Source organism: Temnothorax curvispinosus, unplaced genomic scaffold, assembly GCF_003070985.1.
Source record: "Temnothorax curvispinosus isolate PA1 unplaced genomic scaffold, ASM307098v1 QBEX01010630.1, whole genome shotgun sequence".
NCBI classification, from domain to species: domain Eukaryota; kingdom Metazoa; phylum Arthropoda; class Insecta; order Hymenoptera; family Formicidae; genus Temnothorax; species Temnothorax curvispinosus.
In genome coordinates, this window is record NW_020220410.1 from 90,251 (window position 1) to 112,617 (window position 22,367).

Below are 22,367 nucleotides of genomic sequence, written 5' to 3' on the forward strand. Positions count from 1 at the left end.
TTGAATAGCTATCTTTACGTACACGTACATCTTAAACTTAAACAGCTTGAAAGAACTGTAACCTTTTACAACAGTTTAAGATTCGAGTTTAATTAATTATTTGAATCGGTCGGAAAATCCCGCTTCTTTTTATTACTATTGATTCCATTAGTAATTATATACTTATCTCATTATCAGTGGTGTTATTATACATATAACAAATTTATGCATTGTTATTTATATATATATCTAGACGAATAATATTGGTATTACGTGTTTGATGACTTATTATTGCATCTTTCAGAACAAGCTAACGAAAATAAGGAGATGAGAGAGAGAGAGAGAGAGAGAGAGAGAATAGTTTTAAATGAGAGCAATTTGATGTTAATAGATAAGTGCTCTAAAATATGACTTGATGCGGCGCACGCTGTACGTTTACAATATTTTATTATTTCTTTACAGATTTCATATAATAACTGTGCATAATAACTAAATATCGCTATTTAGAATGCAATTGATTTAATAAGAAGAAATTTGCGAAGTAATATCTCTGAAGCAAAGTTGAAGATAAATTGAAGAGCACGTAAATAATGACCCAACTTGCGTAAAATATCTTATCTGTAAAGAAAATGCGTATATTGCGTATAAATTGATTGCTTTTATTAAGATATTTAATCGGATCAAAAGTTCACAAATATCTTAAAACGTAAGTAATAAGTCTTTAAAATATTGAAGTAAGTCTGAATCTACTTTTAATTTACTTTTTTTTATTTACGGCCGCTGGTCCAGAAAGATATCAGTAAAAGAACGTTTTATTATTAAATAAATTGTATTCCAAATACCGCGATATTTAAATATCATGATTGCTATAAAATATTTCAAGAAAGAATATATCAAACTGATCATTTATATTTATTGATTGAAAAAATATATATATATGTACACATATATATGAAAGTTTATATTATATGGCGCTATTTCGTACTCTAGCGTGTCGGAAATCTTTTTTAATCTTTCGTAATACGATCTAATAACAGACCTTTAATATTATGTATACTTAATATCTACTATTGTCCGTTAATGCCTATTAATTCTCATTAATGTTTATTAATATTGACTTTATTAATGCCCAAGTGATGCAAAGCTTCATGCTCCATTATATAAATGCTATCGACCCTTGTCTAAAGCCTTTTCAGATCTGTTCTTGAGTAACTTGTGTTTTTCCGGTCCATATTCGACTGCTTTATCGAGGACCTTACAAACTTTCTTGTTTATATACTCTCGTACGAATCGTAATTTCATGGCATAGCGAAACATGAAGCTGAAATTATAGAAAGAAATGATTATAATTATTAAAACTGGGTGTAAATAAGATGAGTAATATTAAATATACAATAAAATTTCTTATTCACACTTTAATTCTTTACGGTTATTCTATATCCTATAAATTGGACTTGATATAATGCATTGCGCGATCGCCTATTGCATAATTTTTCAAACATTTGAACCTTGATGCATGTTAGATCAGTCAATTAAATAAAATTTCGGAAATATTTTATCTTTGATTATTTACACTTACAAGAAACAGTTCTTGAAACGTAAAGTTTGTTTGGACAATGATATAATCAGTTTCTCAACTTTCAGTAGATTACCGAGGATACTTGTGCATTCGTCTGTTTATCTCAATCTGGCTTGCGATACTCACCGTTGAATGGTAAGAGAAAATCGTTCGAAATAAGTAAGCGTATGTCGTACGCGCGGCATATCAATGTTCAATAAATTGGTGACGAACAGTAGTAACGTCTCGAATGTGAAACGACTAATATAATAACGTTCACCTTCCGCAACGCATCTCAACATGTGTTCCCATTCGGGCGTTACTTGCCGCAAGTAGGGTCTCACCCAAACATCGACGAAGTCGCGCGATCTTTGCTTTATTTCCTGCAGATTGCCGCGGCAGAAATTATATCTAAAACATTTATTTTGTCATTAAATTTAAGAATTCCAATGTGACGATAACAAAGTAAGGAAAACACTCGAGTGATGAAAAAGTTTGTCATACGTACAGAACGTATGAATGAAAATCAAGACGGAAGTGAAATTATGCATTGGATAAAATCAGATTAACGTTTAAATATATCATAAATTTATCAAGATAAAATTAAAGGAAGAAGAATAAAAAAACGTTATCGTCATCGATCAAATTTACTACCGTAAACAGCCTTAATTATTATTAGACGTCGCAGATTTAATTACCACTATTTTCGTCGCGCGATATAATGAGGGAATTGAATATTTACGGTACTTACTCATCCTCTATACCAAGAAGGTATCCTATGCCTCTCCATGTGTGGCAAAAAGCTTCCAAATCTTCATCGCTAGCGTCAATTCCGAGCTCGTTGGGGTGCAGCAGAATCATCCCGACAAAAGCGAATTGCGTGGCTCCCATATCAGCTTGATTCAATCCTTTCGGTTTGATCAGTAGATGTAAACAACCGTTTTCGACGGTCGGGTATGGACAGGAAGAAAAGTCTTCTAAAATCGCTTCTCTGCCCGGACAACATGGATTCGAAATTTTAGTGGCCGTGTCGATCTCCTCGTTGTCGCGCTCGCAAAGTTTCAATCGTATCGCACGGTGCATTCTACGCACAGTTTGCACGTCCTTGTAAGGTTGCGTGCCCACGGTCCAAGGATCATCCATCATCCAATTTTTTATACGGCAAGCTGTGGACAAGTACCTAATAATCGGAAATTTATTGAGAAATAAATAACTTATAACTCATCGTGATGCTGGATGTAGCATCTGATCGAATCTGATTTTCAACTGTTGCTTAATCATCGAAAAATGCCGCTATATGAGTATGAAAAAATGTTTATTGCGCTTAATTCTAGTAGAATTAATTAATATATTAATTACTATAAACTCGTAATGAATTTTAAATTCTGGAATTGTAATCGTGTGATCTAGAATTATAGTTATGTTTTACAAGACAATTAATATAATTTATAAATTTTAATGGCATACATGTCAAATAAATTGTCTTCACTAATCAATTTATATTCATGTGCTGTTTCTTTCGCGCAGAATGTATTATTGATATGAGAAATGTAAATTATGTGTCAATATTGTGTGAGAGCTCAGTTACGACATTTTTCTTAAGATATTTTAAATACGGCGAAGAAAAACTGATTACATAAGAGAATCTGTTTCACACCAAATTATTTATTGCTTTGTGAGCTTTACATCTCATCGAATTATTTGAATTTTGAAGCAACAATTTTACATTACTTCTTTTAATATAACGTTCGCAGAGCACTGTCATATACTAGATTTCCTATTATTTATTTTATTTTCTAGTATTGATATTTCTATTATTTATCTTATACTGCTATAAAACGATAATATTTGATTCAGAATCGAGCAAAGTATTTGCAAAGATACAATTCCTTCCTTTGTTTAATTTTTTCCGATTCAAGATCCGATTGATAAATATCAAGGTCTATTAATTCATATACGTATTATTATTATTTTTTTTTTTTTTTTCAAGACTTGATTTGACTTAAGACAACTACCGAATTGCGAAAAAGAAGATTTAGGCTACACTGTAAAAAAATTTTGTAAAATTACAACTATTTATGGGTGATTTTGAGACCCACTAATAGTTGGAATTATACAATATAATGGTTGTAATTTTACAAAATTGCAGTACGGAAGGAAAAAGTAATTTTGTATTACAATTACACAAATTAAAAATGTGTGGAAATTTACACCTATTATAGTGGGTCTCAAAATTACCTGTAATTTTACAAAATTTTTTTACAGTGTAAGTTTCTCGCTTAAATCGCAATTGCAAATGTGTAAAGTTATGACCATTAAATTGACTCTCAAGAATTATCTATCGATTTATCTGTCTCAATACGAATTTCTTCTGAGTTCCTTAGCAAAAACGCTGTTTTATAAATAGCGGCTTAAGAGATTTTGCCGAAATCATTGCGTACCTCTTGAATGCTAAATACGGCGTGTGAGATTGTCGGCTGAAGATAATCGGTTTTAAACCATCCGTGAAAGCGAATATCTCGAAAAGCGATAACAAGTTAGCTAAAAGGATCGAGGTAATGTGATCTCGCGCGAACTTTTGACCTCTCTGGAACTTTTTTATGTCCAACCAAAGCGGTTTGTCCGTCGAATTTCGACCGCAATCTCCCCGATACTGTGCGGCCGGTATGAAGAATAATAAGGAGTCTGGTATACTTGGCACATATATTTTCATGTTACTTATTATGTGTTCATATTGTTCTTTGTCCGTCCATTTATCATAATCCTTCGGTTTCGCGGGATTCTGATCGACAATGTGCTTCATCTGTTTCACAAAATGTTCGATGTATTTAACGGCGTTTCTTGCCTCTGCGAGTTCATAATATTCGTTTTTGATTGCATCTTCTATGTATGTATCGATGCTATTGTTGTTTTGATTTTTTCGATTTAATATAATTTCCTCCATCGTATCCTGCGTATTGTGATGTTGTATCCGAACCAACTTGCTATTATTCGTAATTTCTGTCTGCTCTATCCACCGAATACAGTCATTTGTCTCTTCCATTTTCTATCTCCCTTTAATAATTTTATCAGCGATAATTGCTTTGGACAAGTTATCCTGTAATATGAAATAACATTAATATACAAAATAGCAGAAAGAAAGAAATTCAATGTGTTTGTTACTACTATATAAAGTATTGATTTACGTTTACGAATCATCTGTATGGGTACATATAATTCTGAACATACAAAATAAGGCATAAATATATTTTTTAAATAAGAGAGAAATATTATGTGAATGTAAATCGTATTTTCTGATAAGAAAACGGACTCAAGTGTTTTTTCTTATCAATTTTGATGAGCTTTGAGCTATGTTATAATATACATAAAAGTAAAGAACATATATTTCCTGTACGTGCTCTCATTGGATTATTTTTACATAATAGTAATTATTAAAATAGTGAAAAAAGTCAACTAGATAAATCAAATATTAGTTAGATATTAAAGTTTATTTGAAATGATAAATAAGTTAATTAGAATAATGCGTAGTGTGTGATGATATAATTTAGTAATAGTATTATAATGTAGTAATAATATTATAATTTAAATATTTAAATTAATAAATGCATTGACGCAATAGGAAGCGATTATAACAATACCACCGCAAATATCGCATTAGTTTCAAATGACATTTAAGTATTTAAATGAAATACGACATATTAAACCAACATGACGTAATTTGACTTAAACACTTAAATATTTTAAATAAAAAATGGTAATCAGTTGAACGCATTTCGTCAAATTAACACAACATATTTTTTCTCAGTGTACCAGCAAGTCATTCGGTGTCTTTATTGGAATTAATTTCATTCCAGAGATACATATAAAATATGAGGACTTTATATTAACAATAAACTTTTATTAACAAAAAAAACAATAAAAGTAGAAATATATTAAAAGTATACGTATAGTAATAGAACAATAATAAAGAAGACTTTTTCAAAAAGTGCATTTGTATAAATCAACTTTATATATAGTTGAATTCGTCTTTAAACAAACTTTAAAATCAGCGGGAGAAGGAGAGTTAAAAATGTAAAGACTAGTCATTTTGCAGCACTCCCTACAATTGAATTTTATAAAGGCCCAACTTGTGACACTTGCGGATAGTTATATTATAGTGACGCCATATTTTTTATAAGCAACTGAACCACCAGCTTTTGACGTCACCCCTTTTCAACAATTTTTATGCTCCTGTTTTACTAATTGTAAGTATTTACCGCAAACGAATCCTTTATAGTAAAATCCTAACCCGTCTTTTACTTTCTTCTATCCAGAAGTGAGGATGCCACTAGTTCAACTATATGTATAGCTCCCGACTTATATAGTGTATTCGAAGTATCAGTCTTTCCTGTTATTAAACCAGTTTTCTTACGTAAGAAAAAACCTTGGCATTTTTTCATTATTTTCGCTTTAGGCTTGTTGTTTGTTATGTAAACATTTTTTTTTGTTTTATTTTTGGCTCCGTAGTAGGTTCTGCACATATGAATTTTCCCCCTTTCAAATTTTGTTAAAAGTCCAATTATGCAGGAATCGGCAGTGTCGGCTTTTGAGCTACTCGCTCACTCGTTACATAAAAGAAATGTTTCAATAGTACGTGCTCATCTTGTATTCCGAGAAAATATTTGTAACATTTCGAGATACGATGTGTAGATCCTTGCCCGTTGCATTCCCCAAATTTGTCTCACAGACGGCTCTATTCGAATATTTTTTAAATACTCTTTCAGAATTTTATAAAGGCATATTAACATTAATTGTCACTTTTCTAAAATAATATAATCTTTTTTTGTATCTATCTCAAAACAGCTGTTTTTCTCGGAAAATCATAACTCTTTGAAATTCTATATCTCCGATTTCATTTAATATTCCAGCTAAAAAATCTCGTGACCCGATGCAACGCTCTCATCTTTCACGTCGATGCTCGTTGGTGCCATCGAGCAACGAGAAAATAGCTCGTATAATAGGTGGTTGATACAATAGGATATAATGGGAGCCATGTAATATGATGGGCGCAGGGGAGTTGTTATTTATGTATGGGAAACGTTCGTTCAACAGAAACATGAAATCAGGTTCTAAATTAGACATTTCTCTATTTCTCGATCATATTTGTTGCGGAGGGAATGCTTCGAACGGAAATCCCAAAGAAAGAGAGAACATATTATTTTTCGATATTTCTACATTGGGAAATATATTCTATATTATCGGACATCGGTGTGGTTTTGCGCGAAGCAAGGCCGTAATTAAGGTTGAAATACAGTACGATTCTGTTTATTTATACAACGTCGAGCATTATCGACGTTATTATACATTTCTACCTTCGCATATTGTGCAGTTTGCTTCGGAAAAGTATTTTTCAACATTACGTTTATAATCGTGTTATTCGTGGATCAAAATTTTCTCGACCCAATCGCACGTCATGAATATTCACTGTCCAGTTGCGGAGGAGCGTATACCTGATTTACAGTCCGTTTGTTTTAATGTGCAATAGTAGTAGCAATGCACCAGGGTGCATTGTGCCGTAAATTTCAAGATTACATCTACATGGATTGTTTATGTTATGCTTACACGAACTTTTTTCATCCAGACGATGTAACTAATGTAAATTATTATAAATTGAATGATTGATTGATTTCTTAAACTGTACTTTTGCAAAAGGCCCAACAAAAATAAAAAGTAGTTTTAAACTTGATTAGATTAGATGCGCATTTCAATTTTAATTTAGTTATTAACTGTACAGCGATATAAGAGATGCGTGATATTAATATAGAGAAATATTATATATTATTTACGCTGATCTTTATGCGCTTTTAAACGTTAAGAAGCAGTATATTGTTTACCTCATAGTTGCAACATGCACAATATGCATAATATTTAGTTTTTTCTTATACAGATATAAAATCATAAATTTTTTAACCATTGTTAATTTTTTTAAATATCCTAAAGATTGTGCCATAGCGTTAAAAATAAAATTGCACGCGACATATATGAATTTCCGATATTTCTGACGAAGTATATAAATCTTCGATGATCCTCTCCATAAATTATTCATTATTTACATAGCTGACACGTTAACCCGTTGTGGTCACAGCTCCTAAAAATAACGTAGTGGTCACACGGGGTCCAATGGACCCCACAACAGTTTCCATTTGCGTTCTTTTTTGATGTATCGACTCAAACCTTGAACTGGAATTAATTTATGACTTCCTCTTGATAATCCAATAATTTAAAAAATTTTTTTATGTTGAAAAAACGCGAGAAAAAAAATTTTTTTTTCGAGATATTTGACTGTTTTCACAAAAATATTTATCAAAATTTTTTAGATAGAGCAAAAAAACTTTGTACGTTTTACTTTCAAAATAGTATACTTAAAAAAAAAAAAAAAAAAAGGTTCGGTGGACCCCATGTAACCACAACGGGTTAAACATAATTTACATTATATGTATACACGTAGATGTAAATTTATTATATTTTTTTATACTCGTAAATGCCCAACTCTGCAATGTATCACAAATGTTCAGCTGTTGGTAAAATAAATGCAAGATAATTACAACCGAGGTAAATGCTGATTCTCGGGATCGAATGTATCATTTTCGAGAGATAAGCTTTTTTTCATTTGTCTGCATAGTTTAGTTTGTTAAATCAAAATTTTATTTATATGTGTAATGTTAAATATTAATATTTAACAAAAACTGTCAATTTTATTTTAAAACGCCCTATCGCGTGATTTTCTTGAACATGCTTTCTTATATTTGCAAAAATGTTAGATTAAGCATATCATGAAAATTCTTGCAAATCCGGAAATTAATGTTATTCTTACCGGCATAATTGGCTGCATATATATTTATTCGTAAATAAATATATGTATAACACACTACATGAATTATTTTATAAAATATTGAGCTTTACTAAAATTAAGCTAAAGATCAGACATCAGCCGATCAAAGAAGATGCAATTCGGTCACCGAATTCGGTCGCACGTACGAGCGAGAACACTGTTTGATCTTCGATCACTAGCTGAAATTTTCAGAGAGAGCGTCTTGTAAAAGAACTCACGTAAATGTGACAGAGCTTTAGTGCTACAATTGTGCACCCGGTAGTCTGTCCATGCAATGGTCTACGACGAAAATTCGCGCGATCGAGAGAAGAACTTCCTAAAGGCGGAAAGGGACACGAGAGGGGCCACGTGACCGGGCGCGTGTTCAACAGTAACAGCTGCACCGATGCAGCTCCTTTCAATTCACGTTGAACCTCCACCGAGGTAACACAGCGACGGTCACCTGAACGAGTTTTACTCCTCGATCGCGCGGAATTATTTCATCTCCGAGTGCCGATTAAAATTGATTCCGTCTGCGTTTGTCAATTCAAACGTCGCAAATTATTCCGCTTTCCATCTCTGAATCAAAACATCAGAGATCGCGGAATAATTGTCCTCGTTTTGAGTACCTCGACGCAGAAGAAGAAGTTATGAATATAACGTAATTCTCGAGGAAAGAAAGAAGTGATTCCGATTGAAGTGGCAAGATCGAAGCACGAAGACTAGAACTCGGAAGACAATATAATGGATAACCGCAGAAAGCTAATCCGCAATCGATGCGTGATGCTGACAATTGTTCTCGCGTACACGCTGGCGGTATTCATTAAGGTATGTATACGCAAATTCTTTTCGTACGGCGATTGAACATGTCCACGCACTTAATCTGAAAAAATGTTCAAGAAAGTAGTGCCTAAATGGATTTATCTAAATACAGAAATAAATCATAACTCATTACGATTTACTTGAATTACTTGTTTGAAAGAAGATTGCACCCGTTCGATAAGTATTTTGTCCCGTGTTTCTTATCAAAACGTAGGACAAAATATTTACCAAATCGCGCGATGTAAAATTCAATTGCATCGCCGTAATCCGCCAGGAACGATACACATTTTTTTAATAACATTTGAATCGCTTTGAAGACAATTGAATGAGAACCATCGCCGTTAAAAAGGGAACGATTGACGGTATTCTCTTCCTTCTACCTTTGCTTTGAAATTCCGTGAAATCTCCGCGTCGCACGATCTCGGGCGTAGCGTAATTTCGAGTGTTGCGAGAAATGCGAGAGCCCTGTTAAACGAGACATCGGACTAATTACCGGCTGGATACGTCGCGAATGCAGGATGAGGGAGAACGGCCGAGGTAGCAATCGTCGTGCGAAAGCAGAGAAATTTCGATAGGTTTCACGATAATTATTACTACGTGATTCGCCTGGTTAAAATATCACTGACGGATAAAATCAATTCTCACATCCGTAAAGCACGACCTCGCAACAGTGGGACGCGGATAAAAGGATGGTAAAGAAAAATGAAGGGGCTTGCCTTGCGCGAGAGTTTAACCGGAAATATCAAAACTGCTCGGATATTTATCTGCGCGATATTTATCTGAACGAAATATGATTCGTGTGGAAGTCAGAAATCGCACGTAAATGCCTAATATTTCTTCTTTTATGGTTAATCTTCATAAATTTTATTGAAAGAAATAAGAATGTTTTAGTTAACTTATTTTAGACACTTTGTGTACAAATTAAAGTCTATTATTTTTCATATTTCTTCAGAATTATAATTCTCTGTTATTGGTTATAGAATTTAACATAAATGATAAAAACTGTGTATGTTATAGTAGCTGTTTTTAGAATACTAATATAATTATAATTAATCGTAACTTTAGAATAACTACATATCGATATTTTCTTTTCTAAACTATAAATATATTGCCGAGGAAAAGAAAGTGGGAGAAGCTATCTCGAGAAACCTCCGATCGATTAACGGTTACTGAAAACGGTCAGAATCGTCGCGAAATTTTCATTGTGTAGCTCAAATATGCCTCATTATACATTTTGTGACGCATTAGATCGCAGAATTTTTAGAATGCTAATAGAATCATAATTAATTGTAACTTTAGAATGACTACATATCGATATTTTTTTCTTCAAACTATAAATATATCGTTGAAGGAGAGAAAGCGAGAAAAGTTCGGCTATATCGAGAAACCTTGGATCGATCAACGGTTACAGAAAACGGTCTGAATTCATCAAATTTTCATCGTGTAGCTAAATACGTCTCGTTATATATTTTGCGACGCATTAGATCGCAGATTCGCGTGCATGTTGGTAGAATGTGCGAAAAGTTGAGCGCAAAATGTACGATTGCGCGGGTGTTATCTGCGATCGTGTGCGTGTGGAGGCTCGGACGCGCACGTACCGCCACACTCACACGTTACGCGTGTGTCAGCGGGTTATTCGGTTCACTGGGGTACGCCGTGCTTTATGAGGCTCATTAGCAAGGCATGGGAACCCGGAGTCGGCGGTTCCGCTCGAAGCGCGATTTTCGCGATGCTCTCCTCGGCCCCTGATTCCTTCGCGTTCCTACGCTTCCGCATAAGCATGGGGAACGTTCGTTGTTCGTAACGATGTGCGTCAAACGGACAGAGGGAAAGAGAGACAGAGAAAGAGACAGAGAGAGAGAAAGAGAGAGAGAGAGAGCCAGAGAGTTGCATACAAAGCTATTGTCGCAGACGCGAGGAAAAGGTATCATTACTCTGTGCTAACGCAATCGTGTGCAATTATCTCGTGCGATTCGCGCATATCGGTAGATTACGGTATCGGCGCGGCGTGGTGACCTGACGGGCGGATGACAGAAGGAAATTATTTGCGAAACGGTACTTTGTAACGCACCCACGTAGCTTTAGAGAAGAATACGGTGCACTCGAGTCGCGAGACGAGAGATGCAAAGGGGAGAAAGAGAGGGAAAGGGACGCGAAATGTTCAATTGTTGGCGCAGCATTGCGCCAGGAAGGGCATGAACTCCTTCACGTATTTTCATTGTGTCATTGTGAGTTATCGACGTGGAAGGATCTGTTTGACGAACGGCGCCTCGAGACTCGCTACAGAGCACACGTAGAACCGGCTGAAGAGGTAGATCTTATGCGTGCGACTGATGGAGCCTCGAAAGGTACCGGGCCTCATTAGCATCGTAAGAGAACTCGAGGAACACGGTTCCCTTAGCAATGATGCAATTGTCGCGATATCCTCTTATATCTCTCATTCTCTCAATAAAGACGCAAGACGCTCGTTCGCCGGATATAAAATTTTAACGAGCGTAACCGGCGCTATTCAATTATCGCCCGTTTTTCTCTCGTTTTCCTGCGCTCTCGACTTTTCATTCGATAATTTCTGTATCTTCGTTAGCGCAATTACGCGATACGTACGCTACTTTGTATCACAAGTACTTAATGATGAATATTGTTAAATTAATCGCAGTTGCTGCGATTTCTTATCAATTCTGACGTTTTACGCGATGTTCCGTGTTCGGCGTGGCGTTGAAAATTCTTCGCGAAAACGAGTCGAGTTTGCTCCGCTTTTGTCTCAAATGCCTGGCACGTCGTCGAGAATGTCAGACGCAACTTATTCGCGACGTCGAAATAGTTGCAAGAATATGCTTTCATCTCCCTCCCCGTCCAGGTGCGTGCCCTCCTCCGATTTATGGGATACGCGGAGGGCGGAGTGTTCATGGAACAATGGGGTGCGTAGCGACCGAAGATAATTATCGCGGTTCTCGAAGGCAGCTGCGGCTGTGGGTTCACCCTCGGGGTAACCCAGTTGTCTTCCTCCGGGAAGTAGAACCGGCTGGCGCGCTCAGAAGTCTCACGCACACCCGCACACACGTGTAATACACGCACATCCATAGAAAGGGAAAAGAGGGGAACCCAGTCTGGCGTGACTCCGCAGGTTACTTGCCTGTTGCAATTTTGGCGGTGCCCTCCTCTAAATATATCGGGACTTTGCGGTTTGTTCGAGCACGTTGAAAACGGAAATAACATCAGAATGTATCGAAGGATCAAATGTATCAAAGGACTATGAATGGTAATAGGAACATTGTACCATCGGTTCTCGAGTACACGAATTTCTCGTATTAAATGTGTTACATTTAAATGTGATTAAATGTAATAATTGTTTTATTTTTTTCTCTTCCAATTAATTAATATTTCCCGATTATTTACGAATTTGTACAAATATGGGAAAGCAAATTTAGTAAATATTTTACAATCAGTACTGGCAGGCTGAGAAATCGAAAAGATTTCAATCCGTACCGGAATACGTGCATCGGCGACGAGCACGAAACGCCTTACCTGTAATAATGTTTGGAACGTGTCTCCATTCAGCTTCAAAATTACTGCAATTTTTTTTTCTCTCGTGCGCGGGGTATCCGCCTTTTCCGGTGACAAATGGAAGTGGGCCACGTTCCTTCAGGTGAATCGGGCAGGAATAATTCGCCACCCGACGCCACCCTATTCATACGCGCGAGTCTTTTCAGCCACCCTTTCCTCACAGCGCTCGTGTGCACGCGCATTAAAAATTCTTTCCTTCTTTCATTCGTTAATTATTTTTGTGGTCTTGAAGACGAAACGGAGTATTTAATAATACAATGGTAATATTTATTTATAGTTATCGCTCATCACGAAATAAATAGCGAAAATTATTTTCAAAGTTCTTTCTGGACCATTTGATTTTTCAATCTCTGCTTGACCAGCGAAATTCTTGAATAAAACGCAATTATTTATTTCGCAAAAGTGTCTAATAATAAAGCGCGGAAAAATGTAGCTTTTAGTAAAACTGAACGATCGAATGGACGTCATCAAAGTTTTATGTCGCGTCGCATCTATCGTCGCAGTCTATTCGTTTGAAATTTATCGGTATCGACGTGTCGACGAGGGGGAAAAAAAAGGAAAGGAAAAAAGAAGCAGAAGTGGGACACAAAAGGGACCGGCAATTACCGCTTCCGTTCCGTTCGTCATACCGGAAGTTTCTATTCATACTCGTTGCACTATGAGCGCAACGTTACTTCCGTCATCGTTGTTACGGATCGTTAGCAGACCCCGCCCGGCTTTTGCCCGGTCGCGTATCGATATCCTCTAAAAAAGTTGTATCGCAAAAATATATCTTCGCGTTTACGAGAGGATACCGAGCTCCTCGACGCGCTTCTTTTGCGTCTAATACTGTTTACCGGCGCGCCGCAGGTTCTTCAGGGTCCGTAAGGATCCTGTTTCCACGACGCATAATTCGCAAGGTGCTTGTAGTTGGTGGAGAGCCAGCGAAAAGAAATATCGGATATTGCCAAAGGGTGCTTATCCAACGCGGCGCAAGTCCTCTCTTTCTCTCTGGTCCAGTTCGCTCTGTATTGTTCGAGCGGCCGCTGCGTCGAAGCTCCGAGCGACGGACTCGTTGAACTCGTCCCGATTCCCGAGTATATGTACAAGAACGCTCCGCGCGGTTTCTACAAACGAGCTTTTTTCCCGATCGATAAATCTTACCCGGGTAAAACCGTCGTGTCTTCTCGACTGTTGCGAAGCCCTCGTGGGTATATATTTTCATTGAGGAACGTCCCTCCCGCTTGGAGCGATTCTTCGGAGAGAAGCACCGAAGATCGATGTTTCTTGCTTGTTGACGCCGTTACCGAAGTATTCGCGCTCTCTGCTGAAATTAAACCTCAACACTGCAGCTCCTCTCGGTTCTTAACTCACTTCGACACGGGGAATACAATCTTCCATTAAAATTCTATTACGCCAAACTTTGAAATTAACTCCGAAGAACAAAATTCTATTTGTTCTCACTTATTTGTCCGCCTTTTTCTGAAAATTAATTTGTTGGGAAATTTATTTGACGTTTAATGGTTTATCGGTTTATCCAATGCACTAACTTAATAAGGTAGTTATTCACTTCGAAGGGTCGTAACCCTTTCCATACTTAGTATACCGCGATCGTAAATTGACAGCAAGCATCCTTTCATGTGACGATGACTCATGTTACTTCCGAGATAAAATGATGAGCGCTCTATTGTGAATTATTGAGAAAATAATGTCTGTTTCTCCTAAGAACAATTCTCTTTTAATACAAAACCGTAAAACTGCAAAGTGATGTAAGTCAAAGTATAAGCGCAAATAAAATAAAATTAAAAATTATCCTTTAGATGTACTGCATATGCTTATTCTAATTTACTTTACGGATTTATGATTTCGCATGAAAAAATATTATGAAAAATTTTATTACAAGCATTTTTGCAAGCCGAAGAAATCTTATGACTTCTAATTTTTCTTTTTTTTTCAAATTCAAGATCTCGTATTCGTTCACCGTACGAGGTTGATGGTAGATTGCTTTCAGGAAATACAAGTATTTATTTCTCGATAATCCATTGTCGCGAGCAGCTCGATGGCAGGCACATGACGTGCGGTGGCGAACAAGCGACGGCGGTGTGTGCACAGAGGCAAGGTGAAGGGTTTCAAATTAAGGCCCGGTGCTAACGATTCGCGTGATGCGTGGTGACCGTCGGCGCGTGCCGCACGAGACAGCTGCCAACAGCTGCCGTAGAAAGGGATCGCCTCTCATTCTTGTTTTACTTGTTTTTACCTGTCGCTTCTGTGGTCAAGCGATAACGTCCGTCCCGAAAAATACGATGGACAAAAGTCTTTCATGTGAGATAAATTATGTTGAAAATTTAACGACGATTAGGAGTTTAAGTATTCTTTGAAAAAAAGTAATATGAATCCAGTTGACTGCGGATATTCAGTTGATTTTATACGTATTCGAAATTTAGATTGTGAGGTCCTTTGTCTCAGATGAAATAAACCATTATTATATTAATATGTGAAAAGAGGCAACTAGAGGGATTATAAATAAAATATCTTTTAGTAATATATGTTAATAATCAATTGAGTAATATTACTCAATATTTGGAAAGTCTCAAACTGAGAGAGTTTACGGATCGGCAGTCGATCGGGTCTCAATTTATTTCGAGAAAATTAGTCGGCGAAAGTGTAGCGGATATCCTAACGTATTAAAAGCAGCATTTTATGCGTGAGAGAGTACGGAGGCTCATATATCGCGTCTCTCGATCTGCCCGAAGTAGGCGGAAGAAAGGCGCAAGGTGTTCCCTCGAAGTCAGGTGGCCACCTTCTCCGGTGCACCTGTTGTTCGACGGTTGAACCTGCATTTCATCAGTTTAGGTATTAAACGGAGTAGGAAAACAATGTTCAATGTAATACCGATTATTAGCAAGACCGATAATTTGCAATCCGATGTACTCGCGAAGCAATCAAATTATTGTTCTTAGAAGCAGCTTTGCACCGTTCGAAGGAACTGCACCCAGAAATGCAATTTCAGGCATAGACTTTTAATTATCAAATGTCATTCGGGGGTCAATTAATCGTTTCGGATCGACCAGAGTTTCAATAAGTCAGTTTTCAAATAATTTCGAGGATCCGATCCCAAAAGATCTCGCAACGGATTCCTCCGCTCGGGTGACTCGGGGAGCACTAACCATCTGCCGCTCTGCGTTTCCAGGCGGCCGAGAGCAGGCCTCACATCAGGCACCACCGGGACGGCTCGCACTGCAGCAGATGCGGTCCAGGCTGGGGCGTGATTAGCCGTTGCGCTCGCGGCCGCGACACCGTGTGCGAACGTTGCCCCGCCGGCACGTACAGCCCGCATCACAGCACGCAGCCCTGCTGGAACTGCGCCAGATGCGGCCCGGGTCTTTACGAGGCCCATCCGTGCACCACGCGCGCCGACACCGTCTGCGACTCCTGTCACCGCCCGGCGCCGGACAATCCGGACTATCGGCGCAAATGCGAGGGCCGCGCGAGATTCTTCCTCGCGCCGGAGGACGCGCGGAGCACCGCCGAGGAAAGCGTGCTGGTCAACGAGCCGGCCTACCGCTTCCAGATCTACGACAGGGAGGAGGTGCTCGAGAAAGACGTGGAGGCCGTCCTGAGGGACAAGGCGGCCGCCGAATCGGAGGTTCTACGGAGGATTCAATCACCGACCGAACATTAATCCCGAATAACGAAGACGCTCCCGACGGATTCTCCCGTCGGAATGAAATCGGACGAAAAAGAAGGTATAAAGTTATCTCGATTGTTGCAAAATTCTTGAAACTTTTAATTAAAAAAAAAAAGAGAGAAATAAATGGATCATGTAGAAGTAAAGAAAGGAAAATTTGACAGACCCGTAATAGGATTAGAAGAACAATGTACATTGTACGTTCGCTATCGATCGATCTTTCAATGCTAGTCAATTAGCGCTTAAGAGAATTAAGCTGTTTGTGGAACTGCGTACGACTGTGGTACGAGTTCAAAAAAATGGGAATTTTCATTTGTTTGTCCGTTAGAATCCCAATTTGCGCCGGGCGACGCGGTGTGAAGAGATGGAAAATACTCTCTGACCCGTCGCTAAGTATATTAGCATATAAATAAATCCTTCTCCTGAATACGAATAGACTGTTACATTTTTAATATTTAGATCTGTATTGCAAGTCGTATTACACAGGTAGATGTATCGGTAGCTGTTATCTGTAGTGTCACCATAGATTCGCGGAATACATTGACATTTTTACACGCAGTCATCCTCTCGTGGGACACGGTTCTGCGGATGATTTACGCGTGAAAATTATTTACGACTATTGCATCTATACCGATTATTATCGCTGATAAGCACATTGATTAATTATAAGTGCGCGTGTATGTATAATTGATCAGCATACTCGGATTCACGTAAAATCGGCACGTCTTTTCAGTTTCGCTCGAAATTAGTGTGATATTGGCGGACGTCAAATCGATGCGGTCTTCAAACGTTATTTCGTCTAAAAATATTTTGGTCTCCGTGATTACGAATTCAATCTTTCAATCCATGATTGATGAGCGTTTTTTAATCATGCGAACGATCCAGATATAAATATCCCCGGGCTTTATCTGTAAAGTATAATGGATGTTTGCGTTGCGAAATACGGTCATCAACAGTTTTTAGCATTATTTATACGTAATTCCGTCTATACGGATATTTTCTGTGAATATACGTCAGCTTGCAGTGTACTTTGCTAAGCGTACTTTGATTATTCTCTTTAGACATTGGCACTGTTTAAAATTCTAATATATTGCTGACAGAAGAAGAATGAACAATATTTATCAGGGTTTTTAATACTTTGCATTCCTTTTTTTTCTTTAATCGCTATGGATTTAAATAGAAAATAAAATACAATTAAATAAAAAATTTGATTGTCTCTTTCCAACTTTAAAAATTCGTGCATAAAAAGAGGATATTATTAATATCCAAAGAATCATTTTATGTCACTATATTTATCATGAGATGAATATAATGTGCATATTTATCGAAATGCACGTTTTAGTTTTAGCATCGAAGATGGATCTGGATTATTATTTTACGCATAACTTTCCTTGATCAAAGGGATTAATTGTGAGATTAACGAGTGCAACAAGCAAAGAAAAAATACAGATCAGTATCGATAAATGAGATCGTGCTAACAAAGTTCAATATATTCGAGGTGAAAGTTTTGCAGATGTGTGTGTTTGTCCTCGATTAATCTCGCCAAGTAATATCATCGATAATATGTCGACGTTTTTAAGTCACCGTGACACCTTTATTCATCTCCTTCCAAAACGAGAACGCTGGAAGTACTTTATCAAAAAAATATAAGTCGATAGATTTCTGTCCCACCTATTTCTTTTTTACTCTCACGTTTTAGTTATATGTAACATCACATGCGACTGATCTAGAGTGTATAGCAGCGTAATACTTTAAGTTAAAGACTAATTATAAATCAGAGGAAGGTGAACGTCATCCGGTACATATGTACGAAATATTTCGACAATTATTTTACGAACAGACACCCCCGGAATCAAGTACACATCGTCTCCTTTCTGCGATATTTGTGCTCACCTAATAGTAATCTCAGCTTGGATTCATATATCGTGGTATCGAAAACTTTCCAAATTTAATCTATAAAAATTTTTCAACTTACCCTATTTATAATTGGCCTTTAATTGGTCCCCTTGTGATTCGATACAACGATTTCAACTATGCTTCAAACACCTGGAAGTCTTTTTTCTGTACCGCGTCAAGCACTACGATCGGGTTCGATTTCGGTATCGAAGATTTGTGCTTAATAACGTTCAATGTTCGACGCTCAACTTCTTTTAAGCGCAAATGCCACGCTATATTTCATAATGCAGACTGTTTGGAGTTTTGTTACAAAATGCATGTATAATGAAACATTTTAAGACTCTTGATTTGCTGACGAATGATTAATTAAAATTTAAACAGTTTACATTGCAAAATAGCGGAAGTTACGCTTGAAAAGGCTAAATTTCGAGTATTACACGTCATCGAAGACGACGCACATAAGACATTCACGCACATCCCCCGAGAATATTAGAAAAATTACACAAATTATTCGTGAAGGTATAATATTATCCACGACATTTGTGACATCGTTAGAATATCATACTGAGTCTACCAGGCGATCTTCACTAACGATTTCAACATACGTAATGTCACTGCCAAGTTTCTCCCCCCAGGTTTCGTTGCCTGATGCAATAATATTTGGCAACAATATCCCGATCGTCTCGCGTATTCTATATTTGCCAAATTTAGCCCCGTTATGATTTCCCAAAAATGAAAATAAAAATCAAGACGTTTCGAGACGATATAGAAGATCGAGGCCGAATCGCAAGCGTTATGAAAAAAAAATAAACTATTTCGAAGGGGATGAGGGCCAATTGTAAATAGGGCAATGTCTAAAATTCTTGACATTATTACTACATAGTTAGAGTCCTCATGAGTGTTACGTATGCGAAATAAGACTGCAAAGTATATTAATATTACGTTGACACCGATGGTGTCCATTGACCGATAAAATATTTCGTGTCAAATATGCGTCAATGTGTCTCTCGAATGTTTAATGTTTCATATATCTGCGAATTTCATTGTCAAACGGACGCGTGACTAATAATTAAACGCCAGAATACTTTCAAGGTCAGACGGACCGGCCAGTGGCGAATTTTAGTGCTATAAAAGTGTATCAAATAATACTATTAATTTATTTTAGTACTGTAAAATGTATTTTTAAGAGTACGTTGTTGTAAATATACCTTAGCTGAAACGCTACTTGAACATCGTCGTTACTTCATTTATCGTACCATTCCGATATTTTATCATATAATGAACTTTTGTATACCTGCAGATATTAATTGTCAAAAAAGACGCTCTCAATATATAAAAGCGCATTTTCGTAATAACTAGCTTCTACACGATTGCTCGTGCTTTTATAACTAGTTCCGGTTCGGTCCAATTTTCAGAATGCTTTTTCGATGAAACAAATTTTTGTTCTGGTCTCAATTTCTTGCCTTCTAAAAAACTATGTATTTGCAATCCGAAATCTGCAATCTAGTTATAAAAGTTACAATGAACATTCGGCACGTCTTATAAGAATTTTGATCGTTAAGTAAAATGTGACACAAGATTGAGATTGAACTTACTGTTAAACGGAGAAAACTATTGGAACAAAACGAGAGAATCAAGAGTCGGACAAAGTAGGCACATTTTTGTATGAGAGATAATATTTATGTTTATATATTATTTTATGATATAAATCAATAATGTCTTATAAACGTACATGTACATACAAAGCTAAACGATACAAAATAAATCGGTGATCCAGGAAAGAACGCTTGCACGATTTATTCTGCGTATAGGAATCGGCTAGAGCGCGGTACTCGCGGAAGAGAGAAAAGGGCGAAAACGAACGCACGCTACGGGACTAAAGATTGTTCTCGCGTAAAGATTGAATGTAGAAACTACGGCGTCTCACGAGCTTCGCAAAGTTCTCCGAAGCTCGGAATTCGACGGGTATTAAATCGAAACGGCGAAATTCGTAATACGTATATGTGTAAAAGGAAAAAAGAAATACGTGTATTCGAACGATGTGCCACGTGCATAACTAGAACGAAAAAGTCCTCCTACGAAACTCGCTGCGCGAAGAAGAGTAACATAGTAATACAGTTAATCGCAGCTGGAGATCAAGACCAATGTACGTTCGTTAACTTTAATTTCGACCTCGAGGTCACGACGGTCAAAAAACCGTGCGAGGCAACCGCCCATATGCATATATGCTACACGAGGAAATAAATAGCGATGAGCGTCGTTAATTACAAAGGGGACGAAAGTCGCAATCCACTATGATATTATCATACAATACGCTCGTCCGTGTAAGCGCGAGCGAGGCGGCTCGTGCGGCCGAAAATCCGGTCGCGATTTGCCCCCCTCGGCGCTTCTTTTTTTTTTCTTTTCGCGCTCATCAACCATCTCGGCAGTTGCTCGCGGATGGGTCTATTAAATTTCTACATTAAATCTGTACACGATTAGACCGCAATCGAAAAGGAGACAACGACACAGAACGACGGCGCGAGAAGGTAGACACTCCCGCGCGCAACGGTCACACACTCTTCTTTTTTTCTTAATTTCTCTCGCGAACAAACGAGTATTTTTAGGACTGCACACGCTCGAATATCCGAATATTAGAATATCCCGACGTTCGCAGATATAATCCTAAGGAGGTGATACGCTCTATGGCGCTAATGCGAAATGCGAAACGCGATAAATTATACGAGAGGTGTCTCGTATCACGTTGCTTCGCGCGACTTTTAAGAACATTCGGCTTACCGAAGAATTCTAACGGGTAACAACGAATCACGGATGGACATTCAGGGTATTCGAATTATTCGAATATTCGGCGACGTGTTGCAGTCAAATATCGTATTGACGTCGACGGCTTCGATCGTCAGCGGATCGGAACATCGCCACGTGATAATCTAACAACTGTGTGTCGCCACACATTTCTCTTAGTAATATATATATATATATAATTCATGTATATTTTTTTATAATATAAAGGTATGTATATTATATATATATTAACGCAACTTTCATTTGAATGTGAAACGGCCCGCGCACGATTTAGCGATTTGCATAAATTTCGTGTGATATTTCTCTAGTGTGTATTTTTAATTTTACGTATAGCACGAACTTGATTCGCGCAATAGTCTTTTGCTACGTAAATCGTTGGATCGTGCGTGGGCCCTTTAAATTTAAGCGCAACACGATTCTCATCTCTATATAATAAACGCGGGCTCTATATAATAATACGAATGAGAGGGATATCGTTATCATAAATATCATATATATCGTTGACTGTCTTTTTCTAAAACTAATGTTATCAAACTCTCGCAAAATCCATGACTGGTGGTCAATAGTTGGTCGAGGGTCCACGTTAATCAGTTTGGCAACATTTCCAGACGTATAAAATTCGGAAGAATAAAGCTCGATAAAACGACATATAAAAACTCGCGTACATTGAGATTCGTTAATAAAAGTCGATTATCGTACGCAGGAAATCAACAGAAGTTACAAAATATTCTTAATGTATAGTTTGGATAGAGAGGAAAATTCATGTGACTACACAGATATTTTAAAGTGTATTTTATAATTTATATATATTATGTATATATAAGTATATTATGTATATAGAAATAATATATTAACAATATATTTTTTTATTTCAAATTACACTTTAAAATTTTTACGGAATTGGAAATAAAATAATATATTAATATATTTTTCAATTTTAAATTACACTTTAAAATTTATGCAGAAGTGAGAAGTTTCATACCACTACACAATTTCAATCTAGCTCCCATCAAATTTCCATCTCTTCGGTCCATTAAGAATTTCTTAGGAAAAAAATTCAAGGATAAAAAAACAGCGAAAAATCACAGTATTGCGGTATTTCATAAACCTTGGATAAGAAAACTATCACGAAGGAATGTTTAGACTTGTGAAACGCTGGGACACTTGTATCTTTTTGTTGTAATTTTTCCTGATTTTAAAAAGAGTACAAATTTTGATGTAATTTTGAT

At 37.0% G+C, this 22,367-nt stretch overlaps 2 protein-coding genes across 6 annotated transcripts; one reads left to right on the forward strand and one right to left on the reverse strand.

The window, feature by feature from the left end:
• Nucleotides 1-882: 882 nt before the first annotated feature.
• On the reverse strand, nucleotides 883-21,986 carry LOC112460556. 5 transcript variants are annotated; one of them, XM_025025292.1, is made up of 6 exons: nucleotides 18,774-21,986; nucleotides 18,416-18,608; nucleotides 3,979-4,634; nucleotides 2,289-2,717; nucleotides 1,685-1,948; nucleotides 883-1,300 (listed from the first exon to the last, which is right to left on the reverse strand). In XM_025025292.1, exons 3-6 carry the CDS (start codon nucleotides 4,578-4,580, stop codon nucleotides 1,147-1,149), a joined length of 1,449 nt encoding a protein of 482 aa, XP_024881060.1. In that variant the 5' UTR covers nucleotides 4,581-4,634; nucleotides 18,416-18,608; nucleotides 18,774-21,986; the 3' UTR covers nucleotides 883-1,146. The 5 variants fall into 5 exon arrangements, with proteins under 5 accessions (XP_024881060.1, XP_024881059.1, XP_024881058.1 ...); XM_025025291.1 differs by having other exon boundaries at nucleotides 18,416-18,627; XM_025025290.1 differs by having other exon boundaries at nucleotides 18,723-21,986.
• Nucleotides 8,487-17,557, forward strand: LOC112460558 (tumor necrosis factor receptor superfamily member 4-like). The gene is made up of 2 exons (XM_025025295.1): nucleotides 8,487-9,215; nucleotides 15,943-17,557. Exons 1-2 carry the CDS (start codon nucleotides 9,132-9,134, stop codon nucleotides 16,432-16,434), a joined length of 576 nt encoding a protein of 191 aa, XP_024881063.1. The 5' UTR covers nucleotides 8,487-9,131; the 3' UTR covers nucleotides 16,435-17,557.
• Nucleotides 21,987-22,367: the final 381 nt, after the last annotated feature.